This window comes from Alexandromys fortis, unplaced genomic scaffold, assembly GCF_014885135.2.
Source record: "Alexandromys fortis isolate MF-2015 unplaced genomic scaffold, M_Fortis_MF-2015_v1.1 scaffold_92, whole genome shotgun sequence".
Classification (NCBI taxonomy): domain Eukaryota; kingdom Metazoa; phylum Chordata; class Mammalia; order Rodentia; family Cricetidae; genus Alexandromys; species Alexandromys fortis.
This window is the reverse complement of record NW_026067972.1, coordinates 3559110-3581193: the sequence shown is the minus strand read 5'-3', so window position 1 is coordinate 3581193 and position 22084 is coordinate 3559110. Positions and strand designations below refer to the sequence as shown.

Sequence of the window (22084 nt, the reverse complement as noted above, 5' to 3'; positions counted from 1 at the left end):
AGGACCTCCACTATCCTGTGTCTGTGGACCCTGAGTCTGCCCACATCCTCATCCTTAAAGTGGCTGAGCCAGAGAACCCAAGAAGGTTCAGTCTCTGAGCTTTCTCTTGCATCCCCATCTAGGTCCATTCTGGATGACTACAAATGAACATCACAGCCTGAAATGAGCAGAAACTCAATGGTTCCCACTTCTAAAAGCTGAAAAGCCATGACCAGGAGGTCACATCTGACTAAGGTGTTCCTGGTGTGTTGGAAGGTCTCCTGTGAATGACAGAGGGGACAGGCTATGTCCTTGTAAGAAACACATTTGTGAGGGTAGAGCCCCCATATCCTACACTTCCACCGGCACCACTCCATCCCCCACCAGCCACACAGGTCTGGTGAGATTGGGGCTCTCTCCTCCCTCGTGGAAGCAGCTTTCAGAGCTATTGAAGTGATAGCCGTGGACCCCTCCTGTGGGAGATATAAGACTCGATGTGAGAAGAAAATCCCACTTAGGTTCAAGTCTCCACTCCACAGCTATTTCCTAGGTGACCATGAAAAAGTTCACATCAGCCGGGCGGTGGTGGCGCACGCCTTTAATCCCAGCACTCGGGAGGCAGAGGCAGGCGGATCTCTGTGAGTTCGAGACCAGCCTGGTCTACAAGAGCTAGTTCCAGGACAGGCTCCAAAGCCACAGAGAAACCCTGTCTCGAAAAACAAAAAAAAAAAAAGAAAAAGAAAAAAGAAAAAAAAAGAAAAGAAAAGAAAAAGTTCACATCACTGAATTTGTTTTCACACCTACTAAATGGGGGTGACAGCACTCACAAGTGAGGATTCAGAGAGCAGATCCCAGGGTCTTCTGCCCTCCTGAGCAGGTAGCTTTGGTAATAGTAGCTCTCTGCAATGGCAGAATGCTAAACCCAGGAGCTCACTGAGCATAGAGTAGGGTGTGTATGTGTGTGTGTATGTGTGTGTGTGTGTATCTGTCTGTCTGCCTGTGTCTGTGTGATTGTGTTTTAACCAAATAACCAAAGCAAAGGCAGATACAAAGTCAAAGCTAAATTGGTATCAGGGAATGTGGTTTACATGGAAATGAGAAAATTCTGAATAAACAAAACTGGCCAAGCCAGGTGTGAAAAATAAGACCCTGCAGCCCTGGTATTTTTAGCAGCCATTTTGCCTGCCATTCTTACTTCATTTCCCTAACTGCCCGTGGGAATGGGCTTTGCAGATTTGACTGCTGATCTCAACCAAATCCTCATTCAAGGCCACAGCCACACTCTCCATTCAAGCTTCTCTGTTTAGTGCACATTTGCTCAGCACATCTGCTCTGTGCCAAGTGCGTGCTGGGGAGATGCTGCTCACCTCATCCCATTCTTTGCATCAAACAGCTTCTAATCTAGTTCAGACAAATTGGCCTCCAGTTACAGAGAGAGGAGCAGCTGTCCTGAATAGGGCAGAAGGCAGGCATCTGTAAAAAGGAGGAACAGAAGGGTGAGGGTAGGCCAGGGTCTGGGCAGAAAAAAAGCAATAGAGATCTTTGGGGGGAGAAAAAGGAAGGAAAATCCCAGGAGTCTTGGTGGAGGATGGGAGATGGGAGAGCTTTCCTTGGTGGAGGGAGGGAGATGGGAGAGCCTTCCTTGGTGGAGGGAGGGGGAGGGAAGAGCCTTCCTTGGTGGAGGGTGGGAGATGGGAGAGCCTTCCTTGGTGGAGGGTGCACTGGAATACTGGTGAATGAATGCTTACTGAAAGAGAGAACACAGATGAGGAAGAGCTGCCACCCTTAGGCTTTCTGTGCCTGGCTTTGTTCACACAGGGGTGAGATCCTGAAGCCAGCCCCACGTCTATCTTGCTGCTCATCAGTAAGATCATTTCTATCTGTTCCAGCCCAGGCTCAGAGAAGGAAAGAGACAAATCCGAGATTGTAAACCTTGGCTTTGGGGTCCTGGCCCAGCATATTTTCTAGTACATCAAACAGATCTGTCCACACCTGATGCCCTAGAGGACGAGCTCATCAAGTTGAAACTTTCTCAAAGACTTTGGACAAGTCACATAAATAGTGTGACCATGTCAAGGCTGTGATGGAACTTAGATGACGTTTAGGCTGAACATCAGGGAGTCTAATCTAAGAATAGAGGTCTTTTTTTTTTCTTTTTTCTTTTTGGTTTTCCGAGACAGGGTTTCTCTGTGGTTTTGGAGCCTGTCCTGGAACTAGCTCTTGTAGACCAGGCTGGTCTCAAACTCACAGAGATCCACCTGCCTCTGCCTCCCAAGTGCTGGGATTAAAGGCGTGTGCCACCACCGCCCAGCTAGAATAGAGGTCTTTGAATAAAATCAGTATTTAATTTAAACAACAAAATCTTAACACTGCGGCCCGTGCTCCTCCCACTCTGGAAAAGGCAGTCGTGTCTGCCGCATATGTTTTAAGACTATAAAGATACAGATGGGTGTGGGGATCATGCCTGGAACCCCAGCACTCAGGAAGCTGATGCAGGAGGAGCTGCAGTTGGAAGCCTACCTGGGTTATAGCGTGTTTTCTAGGCCAGCCTGGGTTACATAGAGAAACTACCCAGTTGCTTTCGAAAACCCACCTGAAATTTATCCACTGCAGATTTAAAACATTAGCCTGGAGAGGTGACTCAGCAGTTAAGAGAGCTTGTCGCTCCTTCAGAGGACCCAAGCTCAGTTCCCAGCACCCACCTACCCATAGCTCACACCACTTCAACGCCAGGAGATCTGCTGCCCTCTTCCGACTTCTACAGGGAACTGCACACACATACCCATACACAGACATATATTTTTATTATTTTATATGTATGAGTGTCTTGCCTGCATATATGTGTGCACCATATGTGTATCTGATACCTGAGGAAGCCAGAAGTAGGTATTGGATCCCCTAGGACCAGAGTCACAGATACTTGTGAGTTGCCATGTGGGTACTGAGAATTGAGCCCAGGTTCAACACTCTTAATTGCTGAGCCATCTCTTCAGTCCCTCTTTTCAAAATTTAAAAGTAATAAAAGTAAACCTCTATTAAAATGTTTATCCCAGGCCAGCACAACAGTGTAGCAGGAAAGGGCCCTGGCTGCTAACTGCTGACCTCTTGAGGTCTAGCTCCTGAACACACGTGGTAGAAGGAGGGAACTAACTCAGCAAAATAACGTCTGACCTACACATGTGTACTGCGGCATGTACACACACACACACAATCAATGAAATACGTTTGTACCTACAGCCTAGTGGTCCCATTTCTGGGACTCATCTAATGAACACTACAACTACTCACATACACACGCTGAGGTGTGGTCTACTATTTGTTTTATAAATGTTTGCATCTAATGAACTCTACAACTACTCACATACAAACACACACTGGGGTGTGGTCTACTATTTGTTTTTATAAATGTTTGCAACATCAAAATGTTTAATTAAGAATATAGATCCAGGGGCTGTTGCAGGAGCTCCTAGCCAAGCTTCCCTTCTGTGAGTGCCAGGTGTTACTAAAGGATATTTTTTTACCTTTAATCTGTCTCTGTGCCTCTCTCTAATGAACTAAAAAGATCATTATTATTTAAAATGCATGATGTGGCAGGCCACACCATTAATCCCAACACCCAGGAGGCAGAGGCAGATAGATCTCTGTAATTTTCAGTCCAGCCTGGCCAACATAGTGAGTTCCGAGACAGGCAAGGGCTACAGAATGAGACCCTGTCTAATCATCATCATCATCATCATCCTCATCACCATCAGCATCAGTATCATCATCCTCATCCTCATACCCATCATCATCATCACCATCAGCAGCAGCATCCTCATCCTCATGTCCATCATCCTCATCACCATCAGCATCAGTATCATCATCCTCATCCTCATGTCCATCATCCTCATCACCATCAGCATCAGTATCATCATCCTCATCACCATCAGCATCAGTATCATCATCCTCATCACCATCAGCATCAGTATCATCATCCTCATCCTCATGTCCATCATCATCATCACCAGCAGCAGCAGCATCCTCATCCTCATCACCACCATCATCATCATCACCTTCAGCATCAGCATCCTCATCACCATACTCGTCAAATGCTGTGAAACCCTGGTGACTAAGAGGCCCCCGTCTACTCTACCTATTAACCCAATTCATCGAGCCTACTATTCAGCTTGCCACAAGAACCCACATGAATAACATCTCCGGTACAGTCCCTCACTCAAATATCACCAACTATTCAGTACAAGAGCTTCACCTTGGAGAGAGAGCTTTGCCCCAGTGGTGTCCCAATTTAGGCAAGAATTAACCAGAAGTAAAGCTGACGCCCATAAGCCCCTTGGGCTCGAATCCCCATTCCATAGAGTATATTAAACGTCTAAGCGGACCACTTAAAAGGAATGAGGTCAGTAGCTAAGCCGTGGAAGCCTTACTTACTGCCATCAGTTCTAAATCTGTTCAAATCTCGTCGTAGTTTAGGCAAACGAAGTGATCAGTCAGGCTTTTCCAGGACTTTGAGAGTCAAGATCTTCCCTCTCCAGGCTTCCGCAGCTTCTGTGGCGCAGGCCAAGCCCGGGCCCAGAACCCAGGCCTGCAGCCCAGACTCTGCTCAGAAGGGGATGATTTAGCAGGTGGACGCCCTGCTCAGCTCCAACAGGGCATAGCACAGGCTTATGCTGCAGGCCATGAGGGTCCTCCATCCTTTGAGACCCGCAGCTCCTGGTGCAGTGTGTATGTCTGCCCAGCCTGGGACAAAAAACAGACAAAGCCAAATAATTTGACTGGCAAAACACAGGCAGCCTCTTGCCTCCCAGCAGCCATGAGGCTATTCAAAGCCGGAAGATTTTCATGAATCCCTGACTCAGAAGCCACAACGAAGCAGGGACCCTGCAGAAGCCAAGCCCTGTGCAATCAGGTATGAAGGCCCCACCCAGGAGACAGACTGACAGAGATAGAGAGCTTGGGGAAGGGGCCCAATATCCAGGCCCCAGCCCTCCTCCACCTTGGGATTTGAAAACAGTCTCACTGTGTAGCCCTTGCTGGCAGGTAGCTGCCAGCAAGGAGCAGAGGGTGCTTTGCGGGGTGTTTGCTGGTGCCAGGCGCTGGCTGAGGGCTCCACCTCGGCCACTGGGTCACCTTCAAAGGCCCATAAGGTATGGACCTCCACCTCTGTTTTACACATGAAGAGACCACAATGTCATGGAGAATACTAGCCCAAGTCACACAACTGGGAAAAGGCAACGCTGGGATTTGAACCCGGGTCTCCTAAGCACCTAACCCCTACTCTGTCTTTTTGAATAAGCCCATTCACAATATCAAGGGCCTGTCATCACCATTTCCTGTCAGTGACTAGCACTTGCCAGCCCTGTGGCCCACATTCCTTCTCTTCTGTGAGGCTCAACATCTCCACCTGAGATGGCGTAAATGGAGGTGAGGAGGTGAGGGAACTTGGCTGCCCACTGACCCGTAGCCATAGTTCTTCACCACCCTCAAGAATCACCTCAGGGGCTAAGAGATGGCTCAGTGGTTAAGAGGCCTGACTGCTCTTCTAGAGGACCAGGTTCAATTCCTAGCACCCACATGGCAGCTTACAACTGTCTGTAACTCAAGTTTCAGGGGATCCAATATCCTCATACAGACATACATGCAGGCAAAACACCAATGCATATAAAAGATTATTTTAATTTAAAAAAAGAATCAATTATGTGGCGGTGGTGGTGGCGCACTCCTTTAATACCAGCACTGGAGAGACAGAGGCAGGAGTATCTCTGTGAGTTCAAGGCCAGCCTGGTCTACAAGAGCTAGTTCCAGGACAGCCAGGGCTACACAGAGAAACCCTGTCTGGAATTAAATAAATAAATAAATAAATAAATAAATAAATNAGAGAAACACTGTCTGGAATTAAATAAATAAATAAATAAATAAATAAATAAATAAATAAATAAATAAATAGACTTGCCTCTGCCCCCAAGGAAAGTGGCCAGACCTGTGGAGACAGCACTCTACGGGTTGTTCTCTTGGGACTCTGGATGACTAAGGGCAGAACTGCACCCAGCTTGTTCCGTCTGCCCAAAAACTGCTCAACTGAGAAGCCAGCACGTAGAAAAGCCCCCATAAATGCTGCTGGGTGAACGAAAGCCTGTGGTGATCTGTGGTGACGCCAAGAGCCAGGACCAAAAGACCTGACTCTGACTGTACTAGAAACTCACTACAGGACCTTGGTTCTCTCAGTGGCCCTCTCTGGCCTCAGGAGCCCCACTTCATAAATAGAATGAAGTGAATGGGGTTGTCTGGTCGCTTGTCCCAGCTCTGATGCTGTTGCTCTGTAAAGGATCCCAGCCCAGCCCCCTCTGTTCCTATCAGAGCTGAAGTTGTGTTATGGTCACATCTTACGACAGACCAGGAATGTCAAAGCAAACGACAGCTCTGGGTCCTCTGGCTGCTGAGAATCAGACCACAGCTTTGCAGGCAGCTGAGTCTTCGGGTCCACGGAACACGGATGCTCCTTTGGATGCAGTGCTTTACAGTTTGCAAAGCACGTCCCCATGCCGTCTTCCACTCAAGCCTCAGCCTGGCTCTGTGAGATGCCCCTGGGAGGGCACAAGTCTCCATCCTATCCTACCGACCATGAACGGAATTACCTGGGAGCAAATGGGAAACAACAGCAGAACTGAGCTGTGAAGCCAGAATCGGGCTTCAGCCTTCATACAGTCCACCTGTCCCCAGGCAAGGAAGAGGAGGCAAGCTCATTCAGGCAAAACCCAACTCGGAGGTCACAAGTGTGCCACCTGGGCAGAAGCCTGCCTGGCACAACACAGCATTTTAAAGTCAAATTTAGGACAGAGGGGTGTATACCAGGTGGCCATGGAGAGTCAGCTGTACCGGAGGCCAGAAGCCAAGTCCATGCCCCAGGCACTGTATGCTGCAGCCTTTACTGTATGCCACAGACACTGTATGCCACTGCACTGTATACCACAGGAGCTGTATGCCACTGAATTGTGTGCCATAGGCACTGTATGATACTGCACTGCATGCCATAGACACTCTATGCCACAGGAACTGCATGTCATTGCACTGTAACAACTGGAAGAATGGTCTATGTGTGATCTCTGATGCTGGGATCTGCAGATACTATTTCACACAGATAAGCTGCTGCTGCCCAGACTCCACCCACCAAACCCTAGCTGTCCTGGTTTTCCTTCCAGTGTGACTCCAGAGCAGCCCTCAAGGTCCTTATGGGTGATCCCTAGTTCCAACATATACATTCTGATTGGTCAATACCTGTTGCCAGGCCTCCAACTTGAAGTGATCCTCCTTCCTCTGCCTCCTGAGTGCTGTCAATATAGGCAGTGCCACCAGGTCTGGCCCACAGTTGTTCAGTATCTTTTCTATGACTGCGTGAACTAGTACAGGCCTTATGGAATATTTTTGTGCTTCTCCGTTACTCTGAGTATGAGGATATAAATTCCACAGACCTCAGCATGCACACAGAGCTGTACGGTGTGGACATTCAGCTTTTAATAAACACTGAGAATTTTTATCAAAATAATTTTTTAGCAAAACTTCAGTAACATCTTTAAGTGGGTTTGCATTTTATTTATCATACACAGCTTGACATATACACATAGATACACATAGGTATATAGACATGTGTATATATACACATACATGTGTGTGTGTGTATATATATATATATATATATGTAAAAACTAAGAATGATTTAATCAGTGGATGTTACAGAGATTGAATGTAAAATGTCCCCCAGGCTCATGCATTTGAACACTTGCCCCTTAGCTTTGGGATGTTTTGGAGCTTGTAGACCCTTTGGAGCTGCTAGCAGAAGCACGTTGCTGAGAGCAGTTCATGAAAACAGTACCCACTCTTGGCCCAGGCTGAGCCCTCCACTTCCTGCTCCTCTATAGAGTATAGCTACAATCTCCCACTGCCTCACAGTGCTGCCCAGCTCCTGCACCTTCTCCTCCTTGACGGACTGAATCCCCTGAAACCCTCCTCTCTTAAGTTGCTTCTGTCTAGAATTCTGCCACAGCAACAGGAAGGGAATATGGTTAAGAGCTCCGGCTGCCCTTGCAGTGGACCAGGATTTAATCCCCAGCACCCATATGGCACTTCACAGTCATCTGTAACACAACCATTTGGAACTGCAGTTCCAGGGGATCCAAGCCCTCCTATGGTCTCCAAGGGCTCTGTACAGACATAGTGCACAGACATACATTCGGGCAAAGCACCCAACCTACAGAAAATAATAAAATATTAAAAAAGAAAAGAAGACCGAACATGCCAAGTGTCAGTGGGGAGGCAGGGCAACTGGAACTCCTGCATTCTGTGGGGGTAATGAAAGTTTGCACAAGAACCTAATGGCTATTTAAAATGCAAACCAGCACACCATGGCACACGACATTCCAAGAGAAATAAAAACATGTCTACACAAAGACGTTGCACGAATGTTCATACCACTGTGTGTGTGGCAGCCAAAACTGGGAACAACCCACCTGTGTTCACATGGAGCCTTATTCATATGAGAGAACACCTTTTAAGTCTGTGGAAATGAAGGGACTTTGTACCCCAACATGAATGAATGTCAAAGCATCTGTACCAAATGAAGAGTAGTAAGATGCTCACACTATTTCATTCTCTACAGTTCTGTAACTGACAAACTCCTCTATGGCAACGTGAGGTGGATCAATGACTATTTGCAGTCAGTAACAGGATGACTTGGTCACAAAAGGATAGCAGGAAACTTCTAGAAGTGACTGATGTGTCAACTACCTCGATTGAGCTGGACTGCAAGATATATGTAGAGATATCTTGATAGCATTGTATTAAGAACCATAAAAATGTCTGTGACCTCATAGTTCTTGTTCTCAGAAACTTCTCTTAAGGATATTTCAAAAGAGATAAAAAGTTCCTTGTACATTTTCCTGGCAGCATCACCTATATCAAAAACTACTGGAAATGACTTAATTGCCCAGCTACCGTGCAAGTACTAATAGATCAACAGTGGACAGTTTCATTCACAGTTAGAAATAAAAAGGAAGCAAAGAGTCAGATGTGGATAGCACATATCTCTGATCCCTTCAGCTGAGGCTGAAGAATCATGAGTTCAAGGCCAGCCTGGGCTACGTAGTGAACCTGAATGCCATAACAAAACCTAGCTTTAAAAAGGGAGAGGGAACCAGGCGGTGGTGGTGCACACCTTTATCCCAGCACTCGGGAGCAGAGGCAGGTGGATCTCTGTGAGTTCGAGATCAGCCTGGTCTACAAAGCAAGTTCCAGCACAGCTGGAACTAATAAGTGAGCTCCAGGTGCAGAGAGACCTTGTCTCAAAAACACAAGGTGGACCGCAACAGAAGAACAAGATTGATCTCTGGTACACACACACACACACACACACACACACACACACGAGCATATACACACACACAAAAGGGAGATGCTTCGTGTATTTATATTTACAGTGTGCAGAAACTACTACAAGGTTATACCTACACTGTGGCAGCATCTGTGTGAACCCTGTGTTCTTTACACGTACAAGAACACAAAGAGGCCGGGCGGTGGTGGCGCACACCTTTAAATCCCAGCACTCGGGAGGCAGAGGCAGGTGGATCTCTGTGAGTTCGAGGCCAGCCTGGTCTACAAGAGCTAGTTCCAGGACAGGAACCAAAAGCTACGGAGAAACCCTGTCTCGAAAATAAAAATAAATAAATAAATAAAATTAAAAAAAAACACAAAGAGGAAGAAAACACAGAAGAGAAAACGCCAGGGGATGAATGGCAGCTAACTGGCATGTGGGGTCTGTTTTCCTCTTGGTTTGTCTCCTGTAACATTACAGTGTTTTCATAACACTTTTAAAATGTCTCCTTGTTGGTTTTGGCTCTGTCTCCCATGTGGGGATTACTGCCATGTAAGTTTTGGGTCTGTCAGCTGCCATCATTAGCACCTCCATGTGGTCAGCCACAGCCCAATCAGCTTGCCTTTCAGTCATTGATAAGCTGCTGACCAACCTGCATGGTGGTGAGGACGCTCCCTTTCATCCCTTGGAGTCAGTCCATGCTCATGTTCAGGCCCCCACAGGAGGAGGACTGGAAGGTAGGTCAGCAGAGAATGTCTTAGAGGAGGAGCCCCTTGGACCATGTTGGTCATTCACCAGGTAAAGCTGATGTGAATCACCTCTGACTGGCGAATGCTCCCCAGAGGCGACACAGACAGAAACAGGAATACAGTGGTCACCCAGGAGTGGGTTAGGACCTTAAAAGGGAAAGTGACAGATACTTGCAGGGGCTGTTGTCAGGTGCTGATGTGATTCCTTCCGTAGCTGATGTCAGGTCCCTGCTTCCAGTACAGTCCTAGGACACTAACCCCAGTGTGGCAGGTAACTGATAACCTTCCCCCAAACCTGCCATCTCCATTTGCTTGCCACTTCCGAAGAGTTGTCCTCTCCTCTGTCACTTCTCCACGCAAGTCTTGCATACATTTGAGACCTTATTACTGTTACTCAACTGACCTGAAGCCAAGTTCTAGCGGCCCATTTGTCCCACCCACTGGAGGCAGTTAGCTTGGCCAGAGTTCAGGGAAGGTAAGGAGCCACACAACAGCCACCCAGGTAGAGCCCTCCTAAAGGGACCCCCAATACCATCTCTCACATTTTTGTCACTCCCGGATTATGTCCACACTAGGAAGGCAGACTCAGTTTCCCTAACTAGCCTCCAGTGGAGACCTACCTTGCTGATTAGTGGACATAGGGTGTGTGTGTGTGTGTGTGTGTGTGTGTGTGTGTGTGCATATTCTCTTTTCCTAAACTGGTGATCTAGGTATCCAGTGGCATGAAGTCGTATTTCCCATTCTTAGCCTAGAAAAACAGGAGTTCAAATATTCTCTCTCCTCCTTCAGGGAACCCTTCTGAGTCTACCTGGAGGAGGCCAAACACTCTGGCCTGCCCCAGCTTATCCCATTTTTTTCTCATGTATTTGGTGGGATTATGGTTGTGTGTCTGTGCTTTTCTGGAGCCCTTTGAGAATGCTGCCTTAAGGGGCTGGACAGATGGCTCAGAGGTTAAGAGCACTGATTGTTCTTCCAGAGGTCCTGAGTTCAATTCCCAGCAACCACATGGTGGCTCACAACCATCTGTAATGAGATCTGGTGCCCTCTTCTGGCCTACAGGCAGACATGCAGACAGAACACTGTAAGCAAAATAAATAAGTAAATCTTAAAAAAAAAGGAAACGATGCCAATAAAAAAAAAAGAGAGAAAGAGAATGCTGCCTTAAGACTGGGAGAAGAAGGCTGGGGGATGTAGCTCAGTTGGCAGAGTGTGTGTCTAGCTTGCAGAAGCCCTGGGTTTGATCCCCAGCACCAATCCAGCCAGGTGTGGTGGTGCATGCCCATGATCCCAGTCGTCCACAGGGAGTGATCTGAGACCAGTCAGGAACACTTGAGACTGTCTCAAAGAGCACAATAAAAATAATTTTTTAAGAGGAATGAATGTGCCAGATGGTGGTGGCGCACACCTTTAATCCCAGCACAGAGGCAGAGGCAGGCAGATCTCTGTGAGTTCAAGGCCAACCTGGTCTGCAAGAGCTAGTTCCAGGTCAGGTTCCAAGCTACAAAGAAACCCTGTCTCAAAAAAAAAAAGAAGAAGAAGAAGAAGAAGAAGAAGAAGAAGAAGAAGAAGAAGAAGAAGAAGAAGAAGAAGAAGAAGAAGAAGAAGAAGAATGAATGCTCAGGGAAGAAATAAAAATGGAAGGGGTTATGTGGGAAGATCTGTGAATGGCAGGCCCAGCAAAGTGCACTTGGCCTTGTCTGTGGTTGACTGAGAAAGGATGAGGCCCCTCCTCACAGCTCCCAGCATCCTCCTGGGTAGATGTGGACAGACATCCATGAGTCCTGGTCTTGCCCCTCCAGGAGGGGAGGGGGAGGCTGATATGGGCTGTGGGACCCACTGACTTTCCTCTTCCTGTCCCAAGTCAAGACCCTAACAGTCATAAAGGTGATATCAAACAGGCAGGGACCCCAGAACTCTGAAAGATAGGTGCAGGTACAGAGGATGGGAGCACAGACACCACCGCCACCAACCTGGACCCAGAAACCACCACCATCACCACCACCCAGGCACCTTGGCTCAAATGCCTTCTAGCCCTGGGTGCCACTACCTGCCTCTTTTCAGACTGGGAACAGAGCTGCAGAGTGAGCCGCCCTGATCAGCTGGAAGTGTCCAGGACCCAAGGAAAAGATGCTGCAGGTCGCAGAATCTTCCTGTGTTGTTGACTAGAGCTAGCATCTAATCCGGACAACTCTCTGCTGAAGGGGAAGGGATAATGTCTGGTCTATTCAAGACTGTCTAGTATTTACTCAGCAAAAAAGACAAGCAGCAAACATTCCAGCCTGTGCCACTGTGGACGGAGTTGAGATGCCCCCCATTGAAGAAGTACCAAGTAATTAAGTAAAATGTTTTCTGCAGCCTAACTGGGAATTCAAGCCTCTGCGTGCTGGGGGAGGGGGGTAGGCAGACAGTGCAGAGACCTTGACTCTTAGGGTCCCAGAGTAACGTGGGGACCCCCAGAGCTGCCTTAGCTCATTCACTTAAATACTGTAAACAGAATTACACTCCAGAAAGGGTGGGGTACAGGAACCGGGGTCCAGGGAGCGGACCTTGCCACCAGCTTAAGGAAGCGCCTCTCTACGGGTGCCGCGTAATTAAGTAATTAAGTTTATTTCCTCCGAAATAAAGACGAGCAATCATGCCTGCAAATTCTGGGCTTCGGGGAGGCTCCGAGCCTCACACAGAGCTCCGCCCCAGTCCTAGGAACCAAGAGGCCGATCGTGTACCTAGGAGCCTGGAATCGAATCAGTGTGAGTGTGAGCGTGAGCGGATCAGGGAAGATGAAAAGGCGCTGTCCACCCCACCCTGTCCCTCCCCAGCCCGCGGCGCGTGATGGAGCCTTTGATGTCCTGGGTGACAACTCTCAGAGCCAAAAGCGTGGTGTACCACCCTAGGGCGGCCGGCAGTGCGACGTGAGCCCGCGCTCGGCGCTCTGCCCCTTTGCAGCGCCACGAAGCTCGGAGCTCCAGGCGGTTCCAGCCAGCTCCTGCTCTCGGCACCCGCTTGTAGAGTCCAGTGTCCAGGAAAGCCCTTAGCCCTGTGACTGGTGTTGAAGGAGGGCTCATGGCACCCATAGAAAGGCTCTTCTTTAAGCTGGTGGCGGTCTGCTCCCTGGACCCCGTTTCCTGAATCCCACTCTCCCGGAATGGCAATTCTGTTCACAGTGGTTTAATGAATGAGCTTAAAGAAAGCGTTTTCTAAGCCAGCTCCGGGGGTCCCCACACTACCCAGGGAGTCTGATTCAAGGTCCCTACACTCTACAACCCCCGCGCGCCGCAGGAGACTCAAAATCCCAGCTAGGCAACAAAAAACATTTGACTTAATTACTTAGTACTTCTTCGATGGGGGCAGCTCACAGGCTAGAATGTTGGTGGCATGTCTTTTCTCTGCACCCATATTGCAACCTGAAAACAACATAAAAGAATTTTGCAGAAGAAAACGACTGAGGGATGGCTATGAGCACCCACCCTACTTCTCATTTCTGAGGAGAACGGACCTGGGTAAAAGATCCCTCCTTTCACTCAAGGGGAAATTGAGTTCTCATAAGGCCCCAGACTGACTCCCAAACCCTGGGCCTGGGATGAGTGGCCTGGTATTGTCACAACCACTCTGGGCAGTTTTTGTTTTGTGGCAGCACAGGCTCCGCACGCTTTCTGGAACCGTGGGACCTGACAGGCTCCCCTAAAATAACTCTGATAATGGTGGCTGTGCCACTCTGAGATGGGTGTAACATGGGCAAGCATCTTCTGTTGCTGCTGAATAAATGAGAAGGGTTAAAAGAAGCAACCAGGAAGGAGACGCTTAGAACTCTGGAGAAGACCAAGAGGCCACCCCCTGGGGTAAGAACCAGAGGCCTGTACCCTCTTGATCCAAGGTCCTGGTCCAAGACCTGGGCCCAGTCTCCCTCCAGCTCTAACTCCCAAGAACTCTTCAGACAGAGACACCTGGGTCAAGGAAAACAGAAGAATTTTCCATGGCCTTGGATTTCATTTAAAAGCCCTCCCCGGGGGCTTCAAACCTGAGAAAATCAGTGTTGCAGAAGACTTCCAGGTCTGTGCACCTCAGCAACCAACACACACACAGACACACACACACACACACACACACACACACACCATTAATGGAGTAAGTTTCCCCAAGAGGTGCTGGGAACACTTGTAGTTGGCTACTGTAAGGAAATAAACTGGCCCACGCTTAGCTACCAACCCCACCTCTGCTGGACGGGGGAGAAAGATTTTCAAGTCCCTGGAATCCCGCCCTCGAGCATTCAATAGAATGCCAGTGGAGCCTGTGGCCACACCTCAGGAAGAGGGAACTTGATCATTATCAACCCACCCCTGCTCAAAGAAACAAACAAAACAAAAACAACAACAACAAAAAAAAAACTAAGAAGGAAGCAAAGGGGAAAGCTAGGAGAAAAATTTTTCCATATTGCTTTAATCCAAAATGGGAAAACTTATGACCTTTGTATTAATCAAATAATTTGTCAGAATTTTGCAGCACGGATGGAATCTTCAACCTACGGGAAGTAGAAGTACATTATCTGAATAAAATTTTATGTGATAGGGTCTCAGGAATCTTTTGTTTATCAAAAATGGCAGTTGTGTTCTTGAGAATTCGAATCCCAAAAGGCCAAAGCAGCACCCTGAGCAGAGGCGCAGGAAAGTGGAGAGAAACCAGAATCCCAGAAGAACGAGGCGAATGAGGCGTGCAGGACCAGAAACCACTGAGACCTGGAGGCTTCTAGCCATAGGCACGGGAGCTCAAGGGGGTCGTCAGGGAGTCGTTGGACCATCATTAAATCATACTGTAACGAACACTGGACAAATCACAAGAATGAGGTTCTTTTAGTCCAGTACAAAATAGTCGGTCTGCGACTCACATTTTAGAAGTAAGGAAGATAATAATTGTGGATTTATTTAAGACCCAAATCTTCCAATTAGACATCCCTGTGTGGGAATTCAAGTTAAATACGATACGCTTCAGAGCATTGGAAAGGAAAACAAAACAAACCAGAGAAGCAGCAGCTTCCAAAGTGGAGCAGCCCGGGCACAAAGCCTTAGTTCTAATATTTTTATATAATGCCCCTTTATGTTTTACACTCATTAATTTTGTGTGTGTGTGTGCTGGTGTGTTGCACTAGACCTAGCTCAGGCACACACACACCCTTTTGTAAAGAACTACATCTAGAGGTCTTTCTCGGGCCCACAGACTTTGCCACCTTGCACGCCCCTCGACAGCCTTTTCGGTGTTTACCAGATATTTAATCACAAGAATGTATAGAATCACACTGACATAGTGACTCGGTATTTAAAATCTGGACCTACAAGTCTTGGAATCTTGGAAATATGGAGAACCATTAGTTTAAAGTTTGCTTTGGGAAAAAGAAACAGGATTTCCCCAGTCTCCTTAGAAGAAGGCAACTGCAGAGAGGGAGGACCGGCATTCACTGGAACACTCCTGATGGGGGGGGGTTGGGGGGAGGTGTCTTCAAGCAAGCCTAGGTCAACTGAGGGAGAGGGTCTGGGTTCTCTGCCTCTGTTTTCCAAAGGCAGCCACCCTGTGTTCACTGAAGAACGCAACAAAACCAGAAGGCCCAGCCACCCACGTTAGACCTCAACCCTCCGCGGTGTTTCTTCTTCCCAACCGGGCACCTTCCACACGGTTCTGCACCCACAGTTCCCACTCCTAGGAGTGATATTTCCTGGCTGAGGCCTCTGGCTTCAAGATCGGAATCTTAAGACTCAAGTCTTAGATCCCTGAGATGGGAACCAAACAGGTCCCAAAAATGGCCAGAAAGCGAACCAGCCGGCGAGGCTGCACCACCGGGAGTCTCTTGCTCTAGCAGGGAATCCTACCACAGGAGGGCAGAAACCGGACACCTCGGAACAGCAGAGTTGTGAGCAGAAAGCAGCCGCCTCCACCGAAGCCTCTAGAGCCAACTGGCACACTCTGACCTCGGAGGACCGGAGGGAAGGAGAACTGACCGCTAGAGAGCAGGAGCCAAGTCGTCTCTGCCGGGCAACACGCCCCAGCGTGTAGGGAAGGGTTCCAAGCCACCTAAAGACGGGCGATGCGCTGGGGAGACTTTCTAGAGATACAAAACCCCGGGACAGTCTAGGAACTACCGCATTACCTGTGACGCACACTAAAACAGACGCAGGTTGCAGGTTTCTAAGGGCAGTGAAGTTGGCTAGGAACCTGGAAATCCTCTTCTGAAAAAGAACCGGACCGGAGAGTGGGCCGGGCAGCCTAGACCTGGGTTAGGAAAACATCCCAAGAACTTCCTATTCTCCTCCCCACAATAATTAAACGCGCCCCACCCTCGTCCAGTTCTTACCCTCTCTGGACAAGAAAAGGCAGTGAAGCTTCTTTCCACCTGAGACTCCCAACTTTCCGCAGACACCGACAGAAATCCTGGAGTGCTGAGACGGGCACGGAGATCTCCTGGACTCCTAGGGCCTCAGTCTCCCGCTTGGCACGCAGAAAGGGACGGCCCCAGGTTCACCAGGAGCCCTCCCCGCTCTGACGTTTGTGGGGCTCCCGCTGAGCGGCCGCCGCTACCTGGGGAGGTGTGCCAGCCGACTGGTGGGGGCGGGGGGCAGTCGGGGGCGGGCAGGGAACCGGCTACGCCCCGTGCTTGCTGGCGCCTTTAAGGAGAAGAAGCCGGCGGAGGGAGGAGCTGGCCAAGGTGTGTGCAGGAGAGCGAGCGCCACGCCGCCGGTGCTCCGAGCTGAAGTCCAGGGGCTGCTGAGCCGAGTGAGTCGCCCACCACCCGGCCCGGCCCGCCGCCGGTCTCGCCACTCTGCCCTTGGCTTGGGCTGTATTTCTGTCGCAGGGGCGCGGCATGGGCGGCCCCGGCCGGGGTCTACGGCACCCCCATTGACTGCCCTCGCCCGGAACTCCAGCCCGCAGCCTCCTCTACTCGCACAGCCTCGACGGTCGTCCTGGGACCCGAAGGTTCTCCCAAACAGCTGCCGCCTCTTCGTCCTCGGAGCCGCGTCCGGACCCCCTGATCGCCTGGCACCAGAGCACCAAAGACCCTCCGGCCGGCGCCCCAGACGAGCCGTCGGTGAGCGCGGCGCTCCGCGCGTCCCGAGGCCTTTCGCTGCCAGCCGCGTGAGCCCGGCGTTGGCACCCGGGGTTCGGGGGTCCCGGGCCGGCGCGGCCGTCTGCAGCGGCGGACGACGGGGGGTACGGGGGACCGCGGAGCCATGACGGCCGAGAGCGCGCCGCCGCCCCCGCCGCAGCCCGAGGCGCTGGCGGCCGTGAAGGAGGAGCGCGGCGAGGCGGCGGCGAGCGCGGGGGTCCCGGCGGAGGCAGCGGGCCGTGGCGCGGGGGGACGGCGACGCAAGCGCCCCCTGCAGCGGGGGAAGCCGCCCTACAGCTACATCGCGCTCATCGCCATGGCTATCGCGCACGCTCCCGAGCGCCGCCTGACTCTGGGCGGCATCTACAAGTTCATCACCGAGCGCTTCCCGTTCTACCGCGACAACCCCAAGAAGTGGCAGAACAGCATCCGCCACAACCTCACGCTCAACGACTGCTTCCTCAAGATCCCGCGCGAGGCGGGCCGCCCGGGCAAGGGCAACTACTGGGCGCTCGACCCCAACGCCGAGGACATGTTCGAGAGCGGCAGCTTCCTGCGCCGCCGCAAGCGCTTCAAGCGCTCGGACCTGTCCACCTACCCCGCCTACATGCACGATGCCGCTGCAGCTGCCGCCGCCGCCGCCGCCGCCATCTTCCCGGGCGCCGTGCCCACCGCGAGGCCGGCCTACCCGGGCGCCGTCTACGCGGGCTACGCGCCTCCGCTCGCCGCGCCCCCGCCGGTCTACTACCCCGCCGCGTCGCCGGGGCCCTGCCGCGTCTTCGGCCTGGTTCCCGAGCGGCCGCTCAGCCCGGATCTGGGCCCCGCGACGTCTGCAGCCGCCGGCGGCTCATGTGCCTTCGCGGCGGCGGCGGGCGCGGCCGGCACCGGGAGCTTCCAGCCGTCGGTCTGCGCGGGCGCGCGACCCGTCAACCCTGCCGCCTACGCCGCCGCCTACGCGGGCCCCGACGGCGCGTACCCGCAGGGGGCGAGCAGCGCGCTCTTCGCCGCCGCTGCAGCGGGTCGCCTAGCGGGACCCACCTCGCCCCCCGCGGGAGGCGGCGGCGGCATGGAAGCCGCGGTGGACTTCTATGGGCGCACGTCGCCGAGCCAGTTCGGAGCAACGCTGGGGCCCTGCTACAATCCCAGCGGGCAGCTCGGAGCGGGCGGTGGTGGTGCCTATCACGCCCGCCACGCCACCGCCTATACCGGCGCGGTGGATCGGTTCGTGTCTGCCATGTGAGCCGGAGGTTGGCACGAAACCTCACAGACTCCAAGACGGTCCGAAAGATATTAATCCCCGGAACCGGCAGAGAGGACTAAAAAGTGTATCGGGTTGAGACCCACGTGCAAGGCCCCTGAGGACCGTAGGGGCCCGGTGTCTTGCACACGATTCGCAGACCCGATTTGCTTTGGACGTGGGCGGACGTGGGGAGGTTACAGCCGCGTTTGGACTGGCAAGAGACCCTCGTTGATGCGAAGCTCCGAAGTTGCTTGCCTTTCTGCCTTTTTACTTGGGAGGGTCCTAGGCTATAAAGGGTGGAAAGCAGCCTAGTTGTAGGATCCGAACTGTGGTGGAGTCAGGTGGCTTCACTGTGTGCTGTGCTGCGCCAAACTTGGGCTAGAGAGCCACACACTCGGCCTCTTGTATTTTTGACTACCTTACTACAATAAAAGGCTCAGACAGTGCCTTTCTTCTTAAAGAGAGAACGAAATTGCAAAAGAAGTTTTTTTTTTTAATGGTTCTGTTCAACTGGACTGGTTTTACCTGCTTCCAAGAACCATAAACCTGGGTCGCAATCATAACTGATACACAGTTCCCCAGTGTGGTCCAGCCCCATCTCCGGGATTTTCCGTCTGTCTGCTACACAGGAGAGCTGTGTGATTTTACCCTGTTTTTTTTAATTTTTCGAGGCAGGGGTTTCTCTGTAGGTTTGGAACCTGTCTTTGGAACAGCGCTGTAGACCAGGATGGCCTCGAACTCTGAAGATACACCTGCTTCCGCCTCCCCAGTGCTGGGATTAAAGGCTTGTGCCACCACCGCCCCCAGCTACCCTCTCGTTTTTTTAATCACCTCCCCGTTATCCATGGTTCCGTATCTGGCAGCATTTGTGAGCCACCCAAGGCTGCCCAGTAGCCGGTCAGGAATTGGGAACAGATCGCTGGCGAGTATTTAACCCAAAGACCCCGGACTAGCTCCAAGAAGAGATTATGTCCTAATTATTGAATCTTCAGCGGTCACTATCCAGGCAAAACTCTAGTTTTCTGATAAGGAGGATGTAAGAGGGATGGCTTACAGTAATTGGAGCTGGCTATTCCTTCCCTTGCCCTCAGCCACGCTGCCTCAGTACCCTCCTCGAACAAAAAGGAAAGAAAAAGTAATAAATTGGATGATTAACAAAACCATCTTTTTAAAAGTTTTTTTTAACTTCATTGTGCATCTTCTTTATCTGAGGCAGCAGGTTCATGGAAATCAGAACTTCATGTCGGGGAAAGTACAACCTGTCTCCATCTTTTCTTGGCAAGGTTTGGTTTTAGAGCGAGAACATCTAGCACTGAGGAAGGGCTCCACCCCCTTCCTTCAGACAGCCTAATTTTTTAAATGGACTGATTTAATAAAAAATGTGTGAGAAAGTGAACACCAGCAAGAGAAACTCGGTCTCTTTCTGTGTAGTTATATTGATAAGGAAGGAAGTGGCTGTGGAAAAACTGCCATGAAAGGATGGGGGGGAGTGTGGGGGGGGGGGGGGACTGTACTATCCTGTTCACAAAGAATTTGGCTCCTATCAGAGTATTTATCTAAGTCACACATCCAATAGAAATACAGCACAAGCCACAAATGTAAATTTTCCTTAAATTTTATTAAAAAAAAATAAAAAATTAACAGGTGAGATTAGCTGTAATAGTAGATTTATTTAACCCACTATATCTGAAATATCATTCTCACACACTCAAGATGAAAGCCATTAAAATGTTTGCATCTTATTTCATCTATGCCTTCAGAGGGCGGGACTATGCCACTTATAGTTCTAGCATCTTTGGTCTAGCCACACTCTTACTCAACAGCACCAGGAGCTTTCCAGGCTTTTGTGGTGGGAGATGACCTGGAGGCAGGTGCTTTTCAGCCCTGTAACTCTGGAATTGTGCGAGTGTTGAGGTCTGCTCCTCTCCTGGTGTTGAGGTCCGCGCCTCTCCTGGTGGTCTCTTCTAGGTATAGTGCTATGGCCTTGTCTCCCACCCCTGGTGCTTTCTCCTCTGGGCTGAAAAGGAGCAGCGTTTGCCCACATTAGTTCCGGAACTGAGCCTTTGTTTCCTAATTACCAAATTGGGAGTTCTGACAACACCATTAACCTTAAACCGGCCTCTCCAGTGTCCTCACTTTCAAAATAGGATTTTGTGATTGCTTACCTCACACGATTCTCCTAAAGTTAAAAGTTAAAGGAGGAGGGAGAAAGAGACCGTCAAACGGTAGGGGTGGGGTGAGAGGAAGATGTGGTAAACGAAGTTAAAAAACAGCAAAAAAAAAAAAAAAAAAAAAAACTCGTTGCAAAGAGTAAGGAGGCAGGAAAAACTGCCTTATCGTGGAAACTTGGGAAGTCCTATTGCCAGAAAGCAGGCGAAAGACAGGTGCTTTTCTGTTCATCAAACAGAAACACAAGGGAAGATCGAGATTCTGGCCTACATTGGGAAAACAAAAACAAAACCAAATTTAGAAAAGGGACTGCCCAACTAACTGTGGGCCAACTTTAGGACCCTCTGTGTTTTTGTCTGTTTCCTTATTGTTTTGTTTCTGAGACAGAGCCAGGAGTCCAGGCTGCTCTGGAACTTACTGCATAGCCAGGCAGCCTCAGCCTTCGTGGTGCTAGGACTGCGTGTGTGAGCCACCTTCTCTTTCTTTCTTTTACACTCTTATTTTTTTTTTCAGGCAAAGAACAAACATTCTGATTTTATAATAAGAAAAACTAATTGAACAAAAACAATTTTGCACAAACTTCGTAGAAAATTGGGAGTGTGCTTTAGTAAACTGCAGTCGCAAGCTGCAGATTCGTGTCCCCGTGGAGGAGCTGGGCTCCTCATAGACTCTTCTGGGAACACCGCGGTGGTGGTGAGGAGAGCGCTGAGGCGGCCAAGGCTCTCTCCTGGCCCCTAACCTCCACAGAGCCGCGGACCGGCTGGTGTCAAGTTGGGAAGGAAGCGCTCTAACCGAACTAAACAACCCAGGGCGAAGTCTGCTTTTGTTGTTAGTTTCCTCACCTTAATTGCAAAGCAAAATTAATTTGAAAGAAAATAAATGTTACAGCTCTGGGGCAAATTCTAACGAGCCTCCGGCAATTAGGGAAGAAAGCATCTAATTACCCGCAGCCTGTTGAGGTGCTAGGCCTGCTCACCTGCAAACTGGCTCTCAACAGGGAGAGGGGGAAGAGAGAAGAATGAACGCACGGGTCTCAGAGCACCCCTAAAACGGGAGCCAGAGAGTCTGAGTCCACAGATTTGGAGGAGAGCTACGAAGACAAAACGCTGAAATGTTCATAAGCATCCTGCCATCTGACTGCTCTGTGCTCTGGCCCGCGGGAGACGCGGAAGGGGGTCCCTGTCCTCATCCTACGGTCCCAGTCTCCAGGATCGCCAATCCATCCCGAGGGTACCACAAACCCAGTTTCCTCTGAGCGGCATCTTTCTTGGACACCAACCTTTCCTTGGGCGACGTCTCACCAAGTGCCAAAGCCCACGCTTCGGAAGCAAAGGCTCAGCCTTCCGGTATGTGTGTGAGAGATATGCACACACACACACACACACACACACACACTCACGCACGCACACTGCGCCATTCTGAGGAACTTGAGCTTCAGCGTCCATCCTCTTCCTAAGAAGTGTTGCCTCCTGGGTAGGCGTTGCTGAGACAAAATGTCT

General features: G+C 50.4%; 1 protein-coding gene across 1 annotated transcript; it reads left to right on the top strand.

Annotated features, from left to right (window-relative positions):
* Window positions 1-17300: 17300 nt before the first annotated feature.
* Window positions 17301-18416, top strand: Foxe1 (forkhead box E1). The gene has a single exon (XM_050155867.1). The coding sequence runs from the start codon at window positions 17301-17303 to the stop codon at window positions 18414-18416; it is 1116 nt and encodes a 371-aa protein (XP_050011824.1).
* The last annotated feature ends 3668 nt before the right edge of the window (window positions 18417-22084 follow it).

Coding starts and splice junctions, on each gene's coding strand:
- Foxe1 (XM_050155867.1), top strand. CDS start 17,301: ATGACGGCCGAGAGCGCGCCGCCGCCCCCGCCGCAGCCCGAGGCGCTG.